At 42.9% G+C, this 24118-nt stretch overlaps 1 protein-coding gene across 1 annotated transcript in view; it reads right to left on the bottom strand.

Annotated features, from left to right (window-relative positions):
- LOC122813215 (4-trimethylaminobutyraldehyde dehydrogenase-like) overlaps positions 1 to 24118 on the bottom strand; it is a 306910-nt gene that overhangs the window by 214938 nt on the left and 67854 nt on the right. Inside the window, exon 4 of the mRNA XM_044085401.1 lies at positions 16760 to 16889. Coding sequence (XP_043941336.1) covers positions 16760 to 16889 — 130 coding nt within the window. The remainder of the gene's footprint in view (positions 1 to 16759; positions 16890 to 24118) is intronic.

Consider the following 24118-nt stretch of genomic DNA (forward strand, 5'->3'; position numbering starts at 1 on the left):
CTTGGGGTGAGAACATGTCTGCAATTTTTCTCCTCTGACTAGTGTTGTTACTAAATTTAGCTGAAATTGCAGAGAATAGCATTTAATGATCTTTTTCTAAGCAATAAATGCTGGTGAGACGGACGTTTTTAGGGACAGTCCATCTCCAGAAAGCAGCTTTCGATACAGATCTAGGTGGGGGCTCATTTAAAAAAAATAATATTCATTAAAATAATGCAGCAATAGAGCAAGGTATTCAGTACAAAAAAGTAGGCTTGGAGGAAAAAAAAAATCTGACAGAATGAATGATATAAGTGGAAATTAAAAACCAAGTGCAAGTCTTCTTCTTTCAGCTTTTCCCGGTTAGGGGTCGCCACAACGGAACTTCAGTCCGCTAATGACTGGCAGTGGATTTTACGGTGCCAAGTTGCCAGCCAGATGCCCAACTTTCAAAGAAGGCACACCCATTCACACAGGCACCTACCTGTGTGTCTTTAAATGTCATACGAATGTGGGGAGGACATGCAGACTCCACACAGAAGGCGCTCCAGCGGAGAATTGAACGGGAGAACATCTTGCTGTGAGGCAACTGCTTGTATTAAATATATGTAACCTGCAATAATACTGAAGAGTTATTAGCAGAGGGAATGATGCTGAGCTACCAGTTTCAAATGTTGCTAAGTCAGTTAAGCACCTGGCTTTCAGCCGTCTATCCCACCTGAGGGAAACACTAATGATTTAATGCCCCAAGTGCTGGACTGATACAGTTAGGCATGGTATTGCAGGACTGCTAGTAAACACTTACTGGAACATCTTGTTTCATAAGGTCAGAAAGGTCATATATGCAGACAAATGGCTAGTGTCATGTACCAAACAACAACAAGCACCCAGCCCCTAAGCCCTCCGATTTACCCTCACTCACAAGTGAATACCGTTTCAGTAACAATATAGATCTAACAGAACACTGCTACCAATTAATGAAAAAGTACACACTAGTGCAATCTGTAGGGAACTCCAAAAACAAAGTCTGGACAGATGGACAGTCTAAGTAAGAAGGACAGTGGGAGGTACATGAGACTCGTCAAGATGGGTCCCCTCGTGGATCAGCTGATAAGAGCTTATTACACCTAGAACAGATGTCCCTCTTCAATGAGCCTACAGCAAGGAAAAATCCCATCAGGAAATCCACCATGACAGGAGTCAAAACCAGGATACAGAAGTCTGAACCCTGACTCCTGAATCCAAGGTTGACAAAATAATGAGCTCTGATGACCGAGCCACCTTGGCACAGATGTCTGCAAAAGACACATTCTTGAAGCAAACAGAAGAAGCAGTCCAGACCTGGACTGCACCATTTTCTAGAAGGTAGTTTGTCACCTTGGCTAAAAGATAATGCATTTGGCAGGCTACATGGAAGGGGGTTTCCTTATAGCTCTAAGCTCTTCCCTCTCCAGAACAAACGTAATAACTGTTCAGTCTTCCTAAACTCATGTACCAGCTTTATTTAAAACTTGAGCTGATGGTGCATATCCAAGCTATCATGCTATTAAGGAATCTTTCTTCTATTGTTTCTGCCTCGGCAAAGACAACAAGGAGATGAATGAACTGGTTAAGGGACAATTGTAATACTACTTTCGAGAAGAAATGTAACTTAGTTCTAAGGGACTTACTTTCGAGAAGAAATTTAAGATAGTTCTAAGAAACATTTATGGCTTGTAAATGATCAGATAAGGTTTTCCCTACAAGACAACTTGCAGCTCCAAGATCTTGCAAAAAAAGGTGATGACCACCAGAAAACTCAGTTCCAAAAGATAAATGTCAGTGTTTATGAATCAGTGGGCATTAACAAGACAGGAATCCTGTTAATTTTAATGCTCAGATCCTGTGGGAAGAGATTCTTTAAAGATGAGCAGAGATAGAGCTCTCTTTTAAGGTACTGTTTGATCAGCTGATGTTAGGTCACAGCCCTGCCCACCACAATGTCATAAAGGACAGAAATAGCAAAATATGCACCAAGACTATAAAATAAGACCCAAATCATACAGGTGCCTGAAATGGGTTTACTATAATCAATCATGTGCCATTTGCTTGATATGAGACTAATATTAATTAAAATGACTAAAGCCTCAGGAGGCTGTAGTCTCAAAACAGTGATACTCTTGAGGTCACCAAACACATTAAAATGAAGGGGCAAAGTGGCGAGGCTGAACCCACTGTCAATTCAGCAAAGAAGGCCCACAATGTCAAATCAGCAGATTTTCAAGGAAGGAACAACTGTGGCAGTATTCATAAAAATAGTATTATTAGTCCTAAGATTTAATTTTCACTTTGGCCCATTTTTCTCAGAATGTAATAATTCCTCTGCACAATGCAAACACTGTCTTGTATGTTGCTCCTGCAGCATCAAATAGCTCATGCAGACACTCCCGAAGCATCAGCTGCACGTCCCATGTATGCACAACACTGCTGGGCTCCACCTTCAGTTCATAGATTAGTACTAGGCTAACTGCCCTTGTGAGCCATTGTTAGCCTAGCCAATTACCCCATGTGAGAATCAAACCCTGCACATTGTGTCTGTAAGGTAAACACCTTAGCCACTATGCCAACCTCCCACCTGTTCTTTTAACAATAGTCTCTAAATGAAGGATTTCTCTGCTGTCCATTCTTAACAGTGCTCTCTGAACTGCTCATGAGTACACGCTCAAGCTGTACCACGTTTTAGTAGTACCTGGCACACCCTTTAGCCAAATTCAATCATTTATTTATTTTTTTTATAAAATAAAGTGAATACGTATTTTCATGCAACAATCCTGAGATTAGTTAGCTAAAATACTAATTTACTTTATTTTTCATGTTGACTTTAACATTGCAGTAAGTTGGTCCAGCAGTCAGTGTGGTTGGCTCACAGTGCTTGGTTCCCAGATTCTGTTCTTGGCCTAGTTCCATTTTGTGTAGGAGTTTACATGTACTTCCAGTATCTGCATGAGTTTCTACCTGGTCTCTGGTTTCCACCATAACCCAAACACATCCTGAAGGAAGTGCTGATGAGCTTCTAAACTACCTTTAGACCTCATGCTGTGTGGCTCTGTGTCAGCATCATGCTGTACTGAATCTGTGCATGTCTGTGTGTTCTGAGATGGAATCGTGTCCCATCCTGGACAAGTGTCAGAGAATGAAAGAATGAATAAATGTATAATGTAATTTCTGTCTAGCACAGAAAGGATGTCCTTACTATTATTTTTAGCCATGCTACATGTCCAGACACTTTGTTTAATGATAAACTTGAGTGACTCCTTCTGGGCCCATCTCATTTGCTCACTCAACTGAGTGCAGTGAGATCATATTCTGATTTCAGGCACTCCTACTGAGTACAAAGAGAGCATATGGGAAACAGAAAAAAAAATTTAAGCTTGTTTCCTGCCTTTCCTGTTAAGTGGTATAGACTATTTATAGGCTTCTGAGCCCCCAAGCCCTTCTGTGTTGGAGGGAAGCCTTCTAGCTTAGTTTTTTTTTTCTTCTTATAACTAGCCAGTTTTCTAGTTTCAGCACTCAAATCTGTTTCTTTGATCTCAGCACTTGTTCAGAAAAAACAAAAAAAAAATTAATCTGCTTTTCATAGGTTTATAGGTTCATACTAGGCTATCTGCCCAAGGGCATTTATAAGCCTAGCCAGAGTTTTGTGGCTTTCGCCACCCCTTTAGTTTGGAGGATACTATGCCCATTATTTTGCTGTGCCTCTGTCGAGCAGTGACACTGAGATAATCCCTGGGGTATATCTGTGATCTCCCATCCATTGGTCAAGATTTCTCTTGAACAAAGCCAGTGAGGTGCTCTGCCTCACATGTACCGGGATTTTGTTCCACAGCATAGGGAGTCTCTGGGTGATGAATCTGTCCCTCCAGCACGTCCTATTAATAACCGTGTCAAGGTTTAAGTCTCCCGCCCTTGTAGTTCTGAGGGATCTAGATTTTTTGAGGTGAAGCATGTTCATCAATTCTGGGTTGGACATGGCCTTGTATGTCAGGCACAGGTCACCTCTGAGCAGACGGTAAGCGACTGAGTAGAGCTGAAGTTCCTTCAGTCGGGCAGCATAGGACATATTTTGAGACCCTTTATCCTTTTGGTGAGGAACTTTTGGGGCCTTTCCAGTTGCTGCAGGTGTCGTGTCAGATACATTCCGAATGGGGCATTGTACTCAATCATTGGCCTGATGAGTGATGAGTACAGGGGCACGATGACTTCCCTTGATCTAGATGTGAATCCCTTCATGATCAGGTGGGCAATGTAGAAGGTCTTCCTAACTACTTTGGCAACGTGAGTATCAAATGAAAGGTTACTGTCAACCTGGGTACCCAGATCCCTGATAACCTCTTCTGTGCTTAGTGGGTTGCCGCCTATATGGTAGCTAGGGGTAACCTTGTTTTTCCCGAAGGGTATGACTATGCATTTTTTGGCATTTAACTTTAGGCCATGGTTCTGGCACCAGTTTTCCGTTTCTATAAGACCCTTCTGAAGGATATCTGTGTCAGATGTGTTCTCAACTATGGCGCCCAGTTTGCAGTCATCTGCAAATTTTGTCAGCCATAATCCTCCTGTGTTTGCTTGTACTTCTGAAAAGTAGATGCCGAACAGGAGAGGGCCCAGGACTGAGCCCTGTGGGACACCACTTGTGACAGGCTTTAAGTCTGACATGGCGCCAGCAACTCTGACCCTGTGGGTTCTGTCACTTAGCCAATTTGCAACCCATCTTGTGACGTATGGGTTTACATTTAAGCTGATGAGTTTTTTAATGATACCCGAGTGGAGTATTGTGTCGAAAGCCTTTGCTAGGTCGAGGTAGGCTGTGTGGACTGCCTTTCCCTCATCAATGGCTTTGGTGACTGTTTCGAAAAAGTCCACCAGGTTTAAAAGGCATGATCTGCCCTTGACAAAGCCAAACTGGGTCGGATCCAAAGTCTGCAAGTCTCCTATGTCTTTATTTATGAGTTCCATTATGATCCTCTCCATAGCTTTGCAGATCAAGCTTGTCAAGCTGATGGGACGGTAATTTCCCGGGTCGGTGGAGGCACCTCCTTTGTGAAGTGGGACCACAGTTGCCGGACGCCACTCCTTAGGCACGTATCCTGAGGTGAGGCTAAGATTAAACAGCTGCCCTAACTGCGGGTTTAATTCCTCATTGAGTTCGTGGAGCACACATCCGGGGACACCATCTGGTCCCATGGATGCTGTGTTTTTTGCTTTGGAGAGAGCAGTTCTCACCTGAGTGTTAGAGATGTTTGGGGGGCTATAATTCTCTGGTATAGATATCTCACCTTTGAGGGGGGGGGGGAGTTTGCACTGAACCTGTCAGCCAGTATGTTGGCAATGTCTGTAGGTTCAGTAATTTTTACATAATTTTGAACTAATTCTGAGCATATCTGGGAGTTTCCTCCCAGGTTTCTAACATAGCTAAAGAAGGCCTTATGATTGTCCTTTGAGTCCTTAGCGACTTTTCTCTCAAAATTTGCCTTGGATGATTTTATGAGAGATCTTAATTTTTTACTTATAATGATCAAGGGAGTTTTCCTTTTAAGGATTTTGCTCTATCTTGTAGTAGCTTCCTCCTTTTGTTGTAGAGCTTGTTTATGGCTGGGGTCCACCAAACTGGACGCTTGCCTTTGGTACAAAGGGTCTTTGTTTTGTTTGGGATTGCCTGATCCATGCAGTCCTGTAGGTGCTGGTAGAAGGCATTTGTAAGTGATTCAGCGGCTTGAGTAATGGTTTCCGCAGTCTCGGGGGCCTTAAAAGAGACCACACTAGCCTTTAGAAGTGTGAAGTCGGCTTTTGAGAAGTTCTTCACTGTGGTCTTTTTTATCTCAGGTGGGGGCAGGATGTGGACTTCCAGTGAGATTAGTTTATGGTCTGATCTCACCAGTGAAGGGTATACTTCCGGTGCTGAACATTGTGACCCCATGTTCGTGATGATTAGATCTGGTATGTTATCTCCTCTTGTGGGAATGGTGACTAGTTGTTCCATGGCATTTGAGTTTATGAACTCTAGGAACCTTTGGGCTAGAGTGTTGGGGCTTGAGTAGTGATCCCAGTCTATATTCGGGTAGTTGAAATCACCTAGTATGATGGTGTTTGGAGATACATTTATTCCCTCCAGTGTTTTCAGGAAAGCTATGTGAGGTTCCTGAGATTGAGAGGGTGGCCTGTAACATGCTACAAATTGCAGAGCAGTCTTGCCTATGGTTAATTGCACCTGGATGGTCTCCGATGCATCGTGCGTTGCCACCAACCTTGAGGTGTGTGTGTTCTTGATGAATATAGACACCCCCCCTCCTTTCTTGGTGTTGTCCGAATTTTGGGGCCGGAACGCATGATATGAGGTAAAGCCTGATAGTGCCGGGTGCTCTCGGAGCCTTGAACCAGGTTTCAGTCACAGCACAGACATCGATGTTCTCCATACTGAGAAGGGCCTCGGGTGCATGCATCTTGAGGTTGAGACTTCTGGCATTGAGCAGCATTACCCTTAGTTTTTTTCCTTTTTTGTGTTCTAGGGTGGTAGGTTTAGAATTTGAGCCTTGCCTAAAAAGGCACTATGGGGTGGCAAGAGCCTTTGCCAATATCCGGAAGCCCAGGGGTGACAGGTGTAAGCCGCCCTTGCGAAGCAGCGTGGCTTGTCCAGCATGTCATCCCAGGCAGAGAGACATTGTTCCCCTTTGAATGACACCAGAGTTTAAGCCAATTATTAAAGCTGATCATCTTGTCTCTGTATTGTGGCATCATTCTTGGTGAAGGTAGGATACTGCTCAGGGTCAGGGTCATACCTGCCTGGGCTACATAATCAGAGAGCTCCTCTATGTCTCTTTTCATGTAGTCCAAGGAGGTACATCTCAGGTCGTTCACACCAGCGTGGACAATGACAGAGTCGTACTTGTACCTGCTGTTGAGAGACCTGAGTGCTTACTGTGACCTTTTCCTTGTTCAATCTGGTGAGCGGGACGTCAGTGTGTCTGACTATGGAGTCACCAATGACGAGTGTGTCTGGCATTGTGTTTGGCCTTAAGGGCTGTGACTGTTTGGCACACTGACTATGTGGTCTATGTGTTGCATGTGTTGTGTCCTGAGGTGGCAGTTGTTTGGGTGTCTGCTTTGGTGGCCTCTGCTGTTTTGGTAGATTTTTGATCAGAGCCTCCGAATATGGCTTTGTGTATTTATGTGTATGATTTGAAGTTGTGATAGTACTATGTGAGACTGGGTTTGTGGTGTGTGTGGTTACCTTCTCCTCCTGTCTGGTCTTACCAGTCCTATGTTGAGAGAGCTCAGCCTCCAGTTTGGCTATATAGTTGCATCTCTCGCATGTATTTGTGTCTTGTGGGAGAAGGAGAGGGTTGTCATGTACATGAGACAATTGTAACATTGCCTCAATATTCCCAGATTCACCAGCTGAGCAGGAGAGGACACTAGCAACTGATCCCTCGACATGCTAGAAGGAATAGACAAGGACTTCAAAAGACTCCGGGGGATGTGGGTGATCGAATGGGGTTTTTGGCTGATGTGGTACTATGTATAATAAAAGTGCTATATCAAGTAAAAAGTACTTTAGGAGCAAGTGCTAGGCTTTACAGATAGAGAATATTCTACTTAGGAATCAAGTAGAGCTGAGCTTTTTAGATATAGAATACGCTGGTTAGATCAGCAGTACAGTTCAGGGAAGGCTGTTTTAAGGGAAAATTTGAAGAGTGGACTTTAGGTAGCCCGAATAGTTTAACCTTGATTAACCGCCACTGCTCTTGTGTGCTCCTGTGGCAACTCTGCGCTAAAGCGTGCTTTATAGCAGGGGGCTGGAAAAAACAGGAAATTACCCAAAATGGCCAATGAATTAACAGTTGCTGTCTCTAACCACTCCTCTGAGGACAAACAGGCAGCTAAGTACTCCCCACTCTCACTGGTGAGTAAAGAAACTTCCCTCTGGCCACACAAGAAAATGGAGGAACACAGGAACCAAATACAAAGCCCAGGGATCAGCAAATCTTATCACTGGAACAACTAGCTAGGAAAGTTAGGAAAGCAGAAGTATTTTTTTGTTTTTTTTTAGTTTTTTTACACACACAGACAGAAAATACAGTAAATGCTTGGTTTTTCGACTAAATCCTATCAAAGGCTAGTACACTTGAGTGTGTTAGCCTGTTTGTTAACTTATAAGCAAAACTTTAGCTAAGAAGTGCAGTCAACAAATTAAGCTCAGAAAAACAGAGAAAACAGGTAATATAACAATAATATAAGCACAAACAGTGGTCGAAATGCACAAAAGGTCAAAAAAGCAATACAAAATGCTTAAAAATACTTAGAATCAGGAAAGTCACTTAGTCTGCTATCTGCTGCCTTAGGAACTCTGCAGGGGACCACAAGGAGCTATGCCAAGTTCTCTAATGCCAGAAAAGCCCACCAAAGCGTGCTTTATAGCAGGGGGCTGGAAATAACAGGAAATGACCCAAAATGGCCAATGAATTACAAGTTGCTGTCTCTAACCACTCCTCTGAGGACAAACAGGCAGCTCAGTACTCCCCACTCTCACTGGTGAGTAAAGAAACTTCCCTCTGGCCACACAAGAAAATGGAGGAACACAGGAACCAAATACAAAGCCCAGGGATCAGCAAATCTGATCACTGGAACAACTAGCTAGGAAAGTTAGGAAAGCAGAAGTATTTTTTTGTTTTTTTTAGTTTTTACACACACAGACAGAAAATACAGTAAATGCTTGTTTTTTCGACTAAATGCTATCAAAGGCTAGTACACTTGAGTGTATTAGCCTGTTGGTTAACTTATAAGCAAAACTTTAGCTAAGAAGTGCAGTCAACAAATTAAGCTCAGAAAAACAGAGAAAACAGGTAATATAACAATAATATAAGCACAAACAGTGGTCGAAATGCACAAAAGGTCGAAAAAAGCAATAAAAATGCTTAAAAAATACTTAGAATCAGGAAAGTCGCTTTTTCTGCTCTCTGCTGCCTTAGGAACACTGCAGGGGACCACGAGGAGCTATGCCAAGTTCTCTAATGCCAGAAAAGCCCGCCAAAGCGTGCTTTATAGCAGGGGGCTGGAAAAAACAGGAAATGACCCAAAATGGCCAATGAATTACCAGTTGCTGTCTCTAACCACTCCTCTGAGGACAAACAGGCAGCTCAGTACTCCCCACTCTCACTGGTGAGTAAAGAAAATTCCCTATGGCCACACAAGAAAATGGAGGAACACAGGAACCAAATACAAAGTCCAGGGATCAGCAAATCTGATCACTGGAACAACTAGCTAGGAAAGTTAGGAAAGAAGTATTTTTTTGTTTTTTTTTTAGTTTTTTTACACACACAGACAGAAAATACAATAAATGCTTGGTTTTTCGACTAAATGCTATCAAAGGCTAGTACACTTGAGTGTATTAGCCTGTTGGTTAACTTATAAGCAAAACTTTAGCTAAGAAGTGCAGTCAACAAATTAAGCTCAGAAAAACAGAGAAAACAGGTAATATAACAATAATATAAGCACAAACAGTGGTCAAAATGCACAAAAGGTCAAAAAAAGAAATAAAAATGCTTAAAAAATACTTAGAATCAGGAAAGTCGCTTTTCTGCTCTCTGCTGCCTTAGGAACTCTGCAGGGGACCACGAGGAGCTATGCCAAGTTCTCTAATGCCAGAAAAGCCCGCCAAAGCGTGCTTTATAGCAGGGGGCTGGAAAAAACAGGAAATTACCCAAAATGGCCAATAAATCACCAGTTGCTGTCTCTAACCACTCCTCTGAGGACAAACAGGCAGCTCAGTACTCCCCACTCTCACTGGTAAGTAAAGAAACTTCCTCTGGCCACACAAGAAAATGGAGGAACACAGGAACCAAATACAAAGCCCAGGGATCAGCAAATCTGATCACTGGAACAACTAGCTAGGAAAGTTAGGAAAGCAGAAGTATTTTTTTTGTTTTTTTTACACACACAGACAGAAAATACAGTAAATGCTTGGTTTTTTGACTAAATGCTATCAAAGGCTAGTACACTTGAGTGTATTAGCCTGTTTGTTAACTTATAAGCAAAACTTTAGGTAAGAAGTACAGTCAACAAATTAAGCTCAGAAAAACAGAGAAAACAGGTAATATAACAATAATATAAGCACAAACAGTGGTCAAAATGCACAAAAGGTCGAAAAAAGCAATAAAAAAATGCTTAAAAATACTTAGAATCAAGAAAGTCACTTTTTCTGCTCTCTGCTGCCTTAGGAACTCTGCAGGGGACCACGAGGAGCTATGCCAAGTTCTCTAATGCCAGAAAAGCCCGCCAAAGCGTGCTTTATAGCAGGGGGCTGGAAAAAACAGGAAATGACCCAAAATGGCCAATGAATTACCAGTTGCTGTCTCTAACCACTCCTCTGAGGACAAACAGGCAGCTCAGTACTCCCCACTCTCACTGGTGAGTAAAGAAACTTCCCTCTGGCCACACAAGAAAATGGAGGAACACAGGAACCAAATACAAAGCCCAGGGATCAGCAAATCTGATCACTGGAACAACTAGCTAGGAAAGTTAGGAAAGCAGAAGTATTTTTTTTTTTTTAGTTTTTTTTACACACACAGACAGAAAATACAGTAAATGCTTGGTTTTTCGACTAAATGCTATCGAAGGCTAGTACACTTGAGTATATTAGCCTGTTTTTTAACTTATAAGCAAAACTTTAGCTAAGAAGTGCAGTCAACAAATTAAGCTCAGAAAAACAGAGAAAACAGGTAATATAACAATAATATAAGCACAAACAGTGGTCGAAATGCACAAAAGGTCGAAAAAAGCAATAAAAATGCTTAAAAAATACTTAGAATCAGGAAAGTTGCTTTTTCTGCTCTCTGCTGCCTTAGGAACTCTGCAGGGGACCACGAGGAGCTATGCCAAGTTCTCTAATGCCAGAAAAGCCCACCAAAGCGTGCTTTATAGCAGGGGGCTGGAAAAAACAGGAAATTACCCAAAATGGCCAATGAATTACCAGTTGCTGTCTCTAACCACTCCTCTGAGGACAAACAGGCAGCTCAGTACTCCCCACTCTCACTGGTGAGTAAAGAAACTTCCCTCTGGCCACACAAGAAAATGGAGGAACACAGGAACCAAATACAAAGCCCAGGGATCAGCAAATCTGATCACTGGAACAACTAGCTAGGAAAGTTTGGAAAGCAGAAGTATTTTTTTGGTTTATTTTAGTTTTTTACACACACAGACAGAAAATACAGTAAATGCTTGGTTTTTCGACTAAATGTTATCAAAGGCTAGTACACTTGAGTGTATTAGCCTGTTGGTTAACTTATAAGCAAAACTTTAGCTAAGAAGTGCAGTCAACAAATTAAGCTCATAAAAACAGAGAAAACAGGTAATATAACAATAATATAAGCACAAACAGTGGTCGAAATTCACAAAAGGTCGAAAAAAGCAATAAAAATGCTTAAAAAATACTTAGAATCAGGAAAGTCGCTTTTTCTGCTCTCTGCTGCCCTAGGAACTCTGCAGGAGACCACGAGGAGCTATGCCAAGTTCTCTAATCTCTTTTACTGTACTTGTGTTTCTACCTACTTTATTTTACTTTTGCATCATCTTAAAAGTACTCAATTGTATTTATTACTGCCTGGTGTAACTCATTCTAAGTCTTTTGGTTTAAACACTTGGGCTTCGGACCAGCTGTTTTGCACTGAAAGGGTTTGTGGTCTGCACTGTAGTGGCAGAACAGGTAGCTTACATCCTTCTAGGTTGGGAACTGCTGATTGAGGGCTCAGTGTCTGTTATTCTAAAAGTGTATTAATTCTGGTTTAAGCACTTGGCCTTTCAGGCCAGTTATTTTACATTAAGGGGGTTCGTGGTCTGCACTCTTGTGGGAGGAGAGGCTGGACTCTGCCCTTCTGAGCTGGGAATTTCTGGTTAAAGACTTATAGTGCATGCATATCTGAACTGCTTCTTACTGAAGTTGGTGCGTCTTGTTTGCTGTGGCATAGACTGGATTCGGGCCTGCTGGATCTACCTTTGTTTGTGTAACTTGAGCACTAATCCAGGCATTCTCTAAAGTATTCAATTGTATTTATTACTGCTTGGTAGTAACTTGATTAAAGTGTAGCTATCATTCTAAGTATTTTGGATTAAGCACTTGGGCTTCAGACCAGTTGTTTTACATTAGGAAGGTTTGTGGCATGCACTGTGGTGGCAGGACAGGTAGCTTTCATCCTTCTAAGTTGGGAACTGCTGATTGAGAGCCCAGTGTCTGTTATTCTTAAAGTGTATTAGTTCTGGTTTAAGCACTTGGGCTTCAGGCCAGTTATTTTACATTAAGAAGGTTCGTAGTCTGCACTCTTGTGGGAGAAGAGGCTGGTCTCTGCCCTTCTGAGCTGGGAATTTCTGGTTAAAGGTTTATAGTGCCTGAATATTTGAACTGTATCTTACTGAAATTGGTACACCTTGTTTGCTGTAGCATAGACTACATCCAGGCCTGCTGAATCTAGCTTTGTTTATATGCTTGTTGTTTGTTTGCTTGTTATTTCCCTGGAACGCTAATTCCACCTAATATGCGGCTTCTCAGCGCTTCTGTGGATCACTAGAGATATCTGCATTGCTTACTGTACTTATTTCCTTGTTTCACTTGAAAGAAAGTTACTGCTTGTCGTTTTTGCATTTAAGTTACCTGTAACACATTGCACTTAAGTTACCTGGCACTTGCTCACTAAAGCAATTATATAAGTCAGCACTAAAAATTAAAAGCACTACACCCTCACACCCCACTGGCCCTTGTTTTCAATTATAAAGGAATTCCCAATATTATTCTAGCATGTCCAAAGGTCAGTTGTCAATCTCCTCTCTGGTCCAGCTCGTGAATCTGGGAATCTTGAGGCAATGTTACAACTGCCTCATGTACACAGACAACCCTCTCCTCCTCCCAACTAATTCCAACACATGTGAGAGATGCAACCATATAGCCAAACTGGAGGCTAAGCTCTCTCAACTCAGTACTGGCATAACCAGTCAGGAGGAGAAGGAAACCACACTCTCTACAATTCCAGTCTCACATAGACCTACCACGACAGCAAACCAAACACATAATCATTCAAAAACATACTCAGAGGCTCTAAATAAAGATCTGCCTAAGCAGCAGAGACCTCCAAAGCAGACACCCAAGCAACCGCTACCCCAAAACAAAACACGTGCAACACATATCTCACAAAGCCAGTGTGCCGAACAATCACAGCCCTTAAGACTAAACAACACACCTGATACACTTGTAATAGGTGACTCTATCGTCAGGCACACTGACGTCCCGCTCACCAGGCTGAACAAGGAGAGGGTCACGGTGAGCAGCCTGTCGGGCGCTAGGATCCGCCACATAACACAAGCACTCAGGTCACTCCAAGGCAAGTACAAATATGACTCAGTCATTGTCCATGCTGGTGTGAATGACCTGAGACGTACCTCCCTGGACTACATGAAAAGAGACATAGAGGAGCTCTCTGAGCATGTAGCCCAGGCTGGTATGACCCTGACCTTGAGTAGCATCTTACCCTCACCAAGAATGATGCTACAATATGAAGACAAGATGATCAATTTCAACAACTGGCTTAAGTACTGGTGTCATTCAAAGGGGATCCAATGCCTGTCAGCTTGGGATGATATGCTCGACAAGCCACGATGCTTCGCTAGGGAAGGCCTGCACCTGTCACCCCTGGGCTTTTGGATATTGGCAAAGGCTCTTGCTACCCCCATAGTGCCTTTTTTAGGCAAGGCTCAAAAGACAAACCCACCTCCATAGGTATCACAAGGGATAAGAAACTAAGAGTAATGCTACTCAACGCCAGAAGTCTAAACCTCAAGATGCACGCACTCGAAACTCTCCTTAGCATGGAGAACATCAATATCTGTGCAGTAACAGAAACCTGGTTCAGGGCTCCCGAGAGCACCCCAGCACTACCAGGTTATACCTCATACCATGCTTTTCGGCCCCAAAACTTGGACTGAACCACAAAAGGAGGGGGAGTATCGATATTCATCAAAGATACCCACACCTCCAGGTTGGTGGCAAAGCACGAAGCATCAGAGACTATCCATGTGCGACTAACAGTGGGTAAAACTGCCTTCCAGTTTATAGCCTGCTAAAGACCACCCTCCCAAACCCAGGAACCACACTCGGCCTTCCTGAGAACACTGGAAAATATGAAGGTCTCTCCAAACACCATTATATTGGGCGACTTCAACTACCCAAACATAGACTGGGAGCATTACTCTAGCTCCAACACCCTAGCCCAAAGTTTCCTAGAATTTATAAACTCAAATGCTATGGAGCAACTTGTTACCACTCCCACAAGAGGGGAAAACATACTGGACCTGATCATCACCAACATGGGGACTCTATGCTCCAGACCAGAAGTGTATCCCTCCCTGGTAAGATCAGACCATAAACTAATCTCACTGGATATTCACATCCCGACCCCACCCCCTGCCCAGAAAACCACAGTGAAAAACTTCTCTAAAGCAAATTTCACACTCCTCAAAACCGAGGTGGAATCCTTCAAAGCCCCGGCCTGTGGAAAATACGGCCCAGACCGCAGAATCTTTTATAAACGCATTCTATGAACACCTTCAGGAATGCATGGATCATGCAATCCCAAATAAAACCAAGACCCAATCCTCCAAAGGCAGACGTCCTGTCTGGTGGACCCCAGCCATAAACAAACTATACAATAGAAGGAGGAAGCTACTAAATGATAGAGCAAAATCCCAAAAGCGAAGGCATCACTGATCAGTATTAGCAAAAAACTACGGGCACTCATAAAATTGTCTAAGGCCAGCTTCGAGAGAAAATTGCACAGGACACTAAGGATAATCACAAGGCTTTCTTTAGTTATGTTAGGAACCTGGGTGGTAATTCCCAGATATGCTCAGAATTAGTCCAAAATGACAAAAATACACGAACCCACAGACATTGCCAACATCCTAGCTGACAGGTTCAGCGAAACTCCCCTCCCCACCAAAAGGGCAAATATCTATCCCAACAGAGTGCTGCCCCTGACATCTCAGATGCTCAGGTAAGAGCCGCCCTCTCCAAAGCAAAAAACACAGCATCAATGGGACCAGACGATGTCCCGGGCGGCATCCTACATGAACTCCAAGAAGAGCTAAACCCAAACATAAAACTACTGTTCAATCTCAGCCTTACTACAGGATATGTGCCCAAAGAGTGGCGTACAGCAATAGTGGTCCCTCTCCATAAAGGTGGTGCCTCAACGGATCCTGGAAACTATCGCCCCATAAGCCTGACTAGCTTGGTCTGCAAAGCTATGGAAAGGATCATCATGGACCTCATAAATAAAGATATTGGGGACCTACAGACACTGCATCCTACCCAGTTCGGCTTTGTTAAGGGCAGATCCTGCCTCTTAAACCTGGTTGATTTCTTTGAAACAGTCACCAAGGCCACTGACGAGGGGAAGGTGGTGCACACAGCCTACCTGGACCTCGCAAAAGCCTTCGATACAATACCCCACTCGGGCATTATAGATAAGCTCACCAGCTTAAATATAAACCCCAATGTCACTAGATGGATTGCAAACTGGCTGAAGGACAGAACCCACATGGTTAGAATTGCTGGAGCCATGTCAGACTCCAAACCAGTTAAAAGTGGTGTCCCACAAGGCTCAGTCCTGGGACCTCTCTTGTTCGGTATATATTTCTCGGAGGTACAGGCCAACACAGAAGGACTGTGGCTGACCAAGTTCGCAGATGACTGCAAACTGGGCTCCATAATCGACTCTCCAGCCGACACAAGCATCCTCCAAAAGGGCCTCATAGAAACAGACAACTGGTGCCAGAGCTATGGCCTCAAGCTAAATGCCAAAAAGTGTATAGTCATCCCCTTTGGCAAAAACAGTGCGCACAAATTACCACATAGGTGGTAATCCATTAAGTACAGAAGAAGTAATTAGGGACCCAGGGACCCAAGTTGATAGCAATCTCTCATTTGACAACCACATGGCCAAAGTGGTTAGAAAAACATTTTATATAGCCCACCTAATCATGAAGAGATTCGCATCTAGATCAGGGGAGGTCATCGTGCCTCTTTATTCATCCCTCATCAGGCCCATAATTGAGTACAATGCCTCTTTTGGGATGTACCTTACCAGACACCTGCAGCAACTGGAAAGACCCCAAAAGTACCTCACCAAGAGGATCAAAGGGCTCAAACAGATGCCATATGCTGCCCGGTTAAAGAAACTCCAGCTCTACTCAGTGGCATACCGCCTGTTCAGAGGCAGTCTGTGCCTGACGTATAAAGCCATGTCCAACCCGGAATTAATGGACATGCTGCACCTGAGAAAATCCAAATCCCATCGAGCTACGCGCTCGAGAGACTTGAACCTCAGTACTGAAATAAATAGGACATGCTGGAGGGACAGATTCATAACCCAGAGGCTCCCTTCACTCTGGAATAAAATCCCAGTCCAGATTAGGCAGAGTCCCTCATTGACTATTCAAGAGGAATCTTGATGAGTGGATGGGAGATCGTAGGTTTACCCCAGGTATCACTTCTGTGTCACTGTTAGACAGAGGCACAGTATACTAACCTCGAAAAAGGGCATAGCAAAATAAATTTAAAATGGGTGGCGAAAGCCAAACACATTCTGGCTAGGCTTATAAATGCCCTAGGGCAGATAGCCTAGTATGAACCTATGAACCTATGACTGCACATTCAGTTTAAATGCAAGACAATCTGTAGTGAGTTGTTCACCAGTTGTTTTACCTGATATTGTGGGAGCCAATCCAGCAAAATATTCTATTTGCACACACGATCCTTCAACATCTGACTGAGCTTGAAACAATGGTTTCCCATTATTGATGGATTCTGCAACTGCTATTTCATTCTTCCTTTCCTGAAATAAATAAAAAAAGCCAAATATTACGAAACATAATAAAATATCTTTGATTTATCTAACAGCACACAAGTGCACTAACTCAAGAACTCACTCAAGCATTACATTGTATAACTGTTAATACAAAAATACTCGAGTTGTATAGCATGCACTATTTCTTTTTATAGGGATTCTCAGTTGCCCCTCCTAAGCCCCTTCTCTTAACTCAACCTTCCCATTCCAGACCACCTTGAAGGGCTGTGCAATCTTACGGTCTGAAGACTACACCAGACTTTGGACCTTTAATCTGGTAACTATGCCTTCTTCTCTGTCTCGTCTTTGGAGCTGTCTATATAACATCAGACTGAGGTGTTTTGTGCAAGAATATAATGTCTCCCTTTCTTGCTTATTTGCAAGTGAAAATGAAAGTTAGTTCCCTTAACTTCTCCTTGCACCCTTTGTCCTCCATTCTTTTTGTTACCCTTGAAGCCTTTCTTCATACTTGTTTGACTAGCCTGATATCCCTAACAAACAAAGTGACAAAGTATTCCAGTTTGGGACAGATAAGGGATCTACAAAGGAGTAACATAACCTTTTCTCTTCTGAAGCAAATTCCCCTATACAAATACCCATATGGCCCATCATCTATGTGGCCACAGCTACAGGTTTCTGTGTGCACATAGAGTTACTTACCACACCAAGGTCTTTTTTTCCTTATCTGTGCCTTTTATAGTTATTCCTCTTACATGGTATTTTACTTTCAGATTATAATACCCAAAATTAAGCAGTATTCACTTACATATATTAAACCTTAGATGCCACTTCTCGGCTCTTTTTCAAGGCTTGCTTTTCTCATAGCATCATCCATAAATAGGATGATTCTGTTCTTAATGAACCTTGTCACATCTGATACAAAAGTGTCAGAGTGCTGGTCCCAGGACTGACCCATATGAAAAGCCCACTAACCAATTCTCTTTCACAGGTAAACGCTAGGCACTTTGCAGACTATTACAAGCCTAGCCACTAACCAGAGGTCAAAATCAAACCCTACAGCTTGTAACTGTGAGGTAAAGACCTTTAAAGTTATGCCAACCCAGAAGATTCTCTTAGCTACTACTTTTTATTTGTTGCTACCCAGCCATCTAGCCACGCTTCCACCCACTTAATAAGCTCTTCCTGTACTCCTATCAGCCTCTGTGAGGGACTAAGTAATGGGTTTACCAAAGTCAAGGTATACAACACTGACTGGGCTCATTATAAAGTTCCAGCATAACTCAGTCATAAAACTAAAGCAGGACAGACTGAAATTAATATTTTTTTCCACAAATCTATTTCTGTATTCATCATGTATCCTAATGCCTTTGAGGAAACCAGAGAGCTTTTCCCTCAGTTTCTTCTTTATAACTTTTTCTGCTACCACGATCAGGCTTACAGGCCTATAGATTTCCAGATTTCTAGAACAGCTCTAACTTGTCCTAATGGCATAATGGGGGAGGGTTTGGCATAAAGGTTAAGGTCTCACTTCATAGTCACAAGGTGCAGGTTTTGATTTTGAGCTCAGGTTATTGGCTGGACTTAAAAATGGTCCTTCCAGGGAGTTAGCTTAGTATTCATCTATGAATCTTTTCCCCTATGAACCCAATGACATGGCATCAACAGTGCCTCCTTGCTATCCCCTGAAACCTCGCCTCTGCTGAGTTTACAAAGGGAGGGGGTCACAGTATATCTATGTACACCTGCCAAAATCTTCAGGATCCTTGAGGTTGGCTGTCAGGCCTCTTTACTTTGTCTTCCCTTACCTCCTTCAGTTTAATTTCTGCCATCTTCCCTTAATATGCGACTGTTTGTTAGATGCTCCCCTTCCCCTTATCCTCCCACAGTGACATCTTCTGAATTCAGTGTGAATGCTTGCCTTTTATCTGTCATCACTGTACAAGTTACTTCTGCTCTCTTTTGATCTTCCCTCTTTCTACTATGTGTGTAAAGAATCCTTTCTTCCTTCATTTTCTTCCTGCTAGAACTTTAGCCAGATGTATCTTTGTGTTTCTTACTACATATGGCGTCTCCTTTCTCCTGCCTGCCTGTGTTAATTTCACCGCCTCTTTATGACACATAAAATGCCCTTTATTTGCACTGTTTCCTCAACCTTCCTGCTGACCCACACTGACCACTTTCTTCTCCCTGCCTAAGCCCTGTTTTAATACTCTCTCAGTAGACATGCAAACACACACCCAAACACATACACAGCCCACCCCCAGTCATTTACATAATCTTACCTTTTACACAGCCCCCATTGAGTACAATGGGAGACCACAAGGTTTTGGCCATGTTCATTGACACGGTTGGGCCATGCTAATTTCCACAGCTTGAAGACTCCCTGAGTTGCTCAGCTACATAAATCCATAGGCTGCTCATGTAGAATCACTGCAGTGAGCCTGTTTTTGAATCAGAACGGAATGCCACCAGTATAAGCATCCCGCATTATGGGTTACCTCTGGCACCCATCATTTTTTGAATCCCAGCCAAAGATATGACTACCCAGCTACAGTATATAGCAAGTGCACTTAGTGAGACAATCCAGATAAACCTCACAAATATGTCAGTGTACTACAGGCATAGATGGAGACATTCACTAAGTAACCACAGGCACAATAACTGCTGCTAAAAGTAAAAAAAAAGTAGCAGTAGTTAGTTTTTGCCAAAATGTTAATTTAATAGAATTAAAATTACCTAATTACTTTATGGCTGTTTATATATTACAGTTTCTCTAACCCCTAACCAAACAATAGTGTAATCGCATCCTGCCTGCATGTTATAATTAAAGCAGGACATTGTGGGGATGTTTGAATAAGACTTCTGCATTCCGCAGAAGATTTAAAACTTCTTTTTATACTAACTCTAAAAACAAAAAAGTAAAAAAAAAAAATATATACAATAACTTTATGTTCATGGGCTCAGACAACAAACATGGTGGATACCTACACAGACTGAAAGAAAACCCTTATGTTAAATAAAATGTTAGCCAATGGACTCATCCCTCACATAGGAAGATGGCCATGTCAGACACAACTTTACACCAATCAGCTTGACCAACATTCAGATAAAATCATGGAATCATAACGGAGCTTATCCAGAATGACATGGGCGTGTTTTTTAAAGCAGCCATCTTACCTTTTGAATTTTATGGTATTCTTTGAAAAGAAAAAAAAAACAGTACTTATTCTTGGCCCATAGGTTCTTTGATATTATTCTACATAAAAGAATAACTGACAAAATGAAGGTATCGTAAATCCATGTGCAGTTCAATGTGTAGAAAAAGAAGTTATGTACTCACCATAATGTTCCATGTTGGTAGTCCATCTCACCCTTCATTTTTACATATGGGTTCAGAGCCGATCCTTGGCTCTGACTTGGCTGATTTACAAGCTCGAAGACTTCTGGTTGGCTCGTGGCTAAGCAGGTATCCCATGGTGCACCAGTGCAATCCCCAGATCTTGTTTGCTGCTCGCTAGAAACAGAAAAACTCCTAACCAACAAACCAATACTAAAGGGTCACCAACCAAGAGAATCAAATTATTACCTCCAGATCTTCCAGGATGGTGGCAGGAGGGCAGGTTGGTAAAAATGAAAGGTGAGATGGACTACCAACATGGAACGTTATGGTGAGTACATAACTTCTTTATGTTAGGTAGTCCAATCTCACCTTCATTTTTACATATGGGACAGCGTCCCTAGCGCCTTATTCTTGGGTGGCTCATTGGAAAATACTCCTGAGCACCGTGGAGCCAAAGGATGCTCTACCCCTGGATGCCAAATCCAACTTATAATGAGTAATAAAGGTGTGAGGGGTAGCCCTGTGAGCTGCTGCACAAATATGATCAAGTGGTACCCTGGCTTGAAAGGCTGCAGAGGTAGACAGAGACCTGGTAGAGTGAGCCTTGATCCTGTGGGGTAAAGGTCTGCCCTCCGAATTGTAGATGAAGGCTATGCAACTAGAAATCCAATTAGACAATGTTACCTTAGAAATTGATAAGCCCAATCTGGAGTCAGAAAAAGAAATTAATAACTGGTCTGACTTCAGAAATTCTTTGGTCCGTTGCAAATAAAAATGTAGCTGTCTATGAACGTCCAGCTGGTGGAAACGATATTCAGCTGGATTACAGTGATTGGGAAAGAAAACTGGAAGCTCAATGGACTGATTTAAGGTGGCAGTAGAACAAACTTTGGGAACAAATGAAGGATTGGTACGTAAAGATACCCTGTCTTTATGAAAGATTAAATAAGGTGGCTTAATAGACAGGGCTTGTAACTCAGATACATGTCTGGCTGACATAATACCTACTAAAAACACAGTCTTCCAAGACAAATATTTTAAAGAAGATGCACGAGAAGGTTCAAAGGGAGGGGATGTCAATTTGGAAAACACAAAATTTAAGTCCCAAGAGGCCACATGTTCTTGTAATGGTGGTCTCAGTAAAGTGGCTCCTCTCAAGAAAGTCTTGCATATCTTATGAGACATAAGGTTGGCATTTGGGGACCCTAAATAAAAATGAGAGATTGCCGCCAGCTGTAATTTGGGAGTAAATGTGCTTCCTCTTGCATACCCTCTTCTGGGGGGGGGGGGGCTCCTCAAAGGGACATTCTGGGGAGGCCTTTGAAGAGTGGGGACCACCAGCCGGTGGCTCCTGAGGCTGCGGGTCTCTGCTCTCTGGAGAGAGTAGGTACTGAGACTGAAGTGGGTGCCCTGGGGGAAAGAGTGCTTGTACCACTGGCAGGGGCTGTAGATCGAGACAGCATGCTCCTCATCACCTCAAAAGCCGACCTCTCTGGCTCCGAAGACTTCCCCGCTCCGTAGAGAAAAAGGTTGGTGCCGGAGCCAGAGCCATCGGCTCCGAGATAGATGCAGGGTCCGAGCTCACCCTGGTGGAAGCACCGAGAGGAAGGCTTGGAACCGAAGAAGATCGATTCAAACCCACCCCATCGGCGCCGATAGAAGAGCTTTGGTCCCTGGATATGATGGACGGAGCCGACCGTGTCGGAGCCGAACTCGGCTCCAATGCAGCAGCAAGGGGAGCTGGAACCGAAGGTTCCTCCGCTGGTAACAAGCACTCCAGCTTCAAAAGGCTAACATGGCTTGAAGGAGGAATCACAGACGAGGGCAAAACTGGATTGAGTGGCTCCGGAACTGACTGGGTCGGAGCCAACAAAGATTTAGGCAGAGCAGACAACTTTAGGAGTCTCAGTACTACCCTCTCCACATCTTCTTCTGGAAGGCTCCTGGAAGATCTAGAAGATAAGCTGGGGGATCTCGATCTAGGAGGCACTGGAGACTTGATTAGCAAGAAGACTGGTAGGGATTCGACAGACAGGCTCCAAGCAGTAGAGTCAACTGCTATTTCCAAAGGTTCAGAAGTTGGCATCGAAGCACCTGTGACCGAATCTGATACCATGGTGCTCTCCTTCGGCTCCGAAGACTGAGGAGTCGAGGAGGCAGATTTTGGTAATTTGGAAGGCGGCTCCGAGACACCAGCCGGTGCCGGAGAAGGCCTTTTAGAAGCTTTCGGTTTGGATTCAGATCTAGATTTTGTAGACTTGGAAGAAGCTGACGAACTAGATAAAGCTTCCTCAAAGGTTGGTTTCAGAAGACCCTTGAGTATCAGCTTGTTCTTTCTCTCCTGCAACACTCTAGGAGAGAAAGCAGGACAGAACAAGCATGATTCCTGCAAATGGATGGCTCCCAAGCAGTAGACACAGCTACTGTGGCCATCCGTTAATGACATTTTCTGGGAGCATTTCATGCATTTTTTTAACCCAAAGGATTTATGCTCCTTGCTATCCTTAGACAATGCAGACACACACGCAAAACCAGAGGAGAGACAGGAAGAGAGAGAATAAATGAGGACTAGGTCCTCTAACTAAAATGGGCCTAGCCCTGCAGAAGAGTTATATGAGGACTAGGTCTTCTAAGTTAAATGGGCCTAGCCCGGTGTAAGAAAAACTCAGTCTTCTAACTTAAACAGACCAAGTATTTAACACAGACACATACAGTGATTCAGTCACACAGGAAAAATGTTGAGAAATCCCAAAAATACAAATACAAGAGTTACACGAGGACAAGGTCCTCTAAGTTAAACAGGCCTAGCCCTGTGACACAGAAAACTAGGTCTTGTAACCTAAACAGATCAAGTACTTAGCACAGACACACACAGGTGTAATCACACAGGAAAAAATTTGTAACAGCAATCCTATAAATATCACCTTAGCGGATCCCCGCCAAAGACAACAAGTTAACAGTCAACAGCGACCAACAAAGGTCCAAGCAGTACAAATAAATCAACAGGAGCCCCTGTTGATTAAGAGTGGAAAAAAATGCCAAATCAAATGCTCTACCTAGGTAAAAAAGCGCAACAACACCTAACTAACTGGCACACAGGATACTAAAACTACTACAGTGAAAAAAAAGTCCACAAGGACAACTTAGGCAAAGGTCTATAAGATAACAACACTAATATAACACTAAATATGGAATATCCACTAAGAATGTAAAGAAATGAAAAGGACTTAGCCAGAGCCAAGAGAAGCACATCCGAACTCGTCGACGTGGCAAATGAGATCTGGGGATTGCACTGGTGCACCATGGGATACCTGCTTAGCCACGAGCCAACCAGAAGTCTTCGAGCTTGTAAATCGGCTGAGTCGGCTCCGAACCCATATGTAAAAATGAAGGTGAGATTGGACTACCTAACATCACTGATTAAGCAAAACGACATAACATACAAGAGCAGGGGTCACCTGTGTAATCAAAAAGAGGTTACCAGTCATGTCCTAAAGGGCCCTGTACTGGGGCCACTTCTTTCTGGTCTATTCTTCTTCGATAAATTAGTGGTATTTACAGCCAAATGTATGGATGACTGCAAACTAGGTGACATAGTCACTTCAGAAAAAGATGCTGAAATTCACCAAACTTGTCCACAATATATATATATATATATATATATATATATATATATATATATTTATATACACATTTAAGTATATATGGATCTGCTTCATATAGTCGACTTACCATTTTGTTGACTTGCAGATCATCAAGACCACACTGCATAAAGCTTAGAATAATGAACTCCTGGAACTTCGCATTCTTCCTCTGGGAAATTATCTACTTGGCCATCACGGTGAACTTTGGCCTTTTCTCTACTGTAGTGTGATCTCGGAGTTGTTGTATTTAGTTAGGGTGTGGGGACGAAGCC

Source organism: Protopterus annectens, chromosome 10.part0 (genome assembly GCF_019279795.1).
Source record: "Protopterus annectens isolate FY-2018-M chromosome 10.part0, PAN1.0, whole genome shotgun sequence".
Classification (NCBI taxonomy): domain Eukaryota; kingdom Metazoa; phylum Chordata; order Ceratodontiformes; family Protopteridae; genus Protopterus; species Protopterus annectens.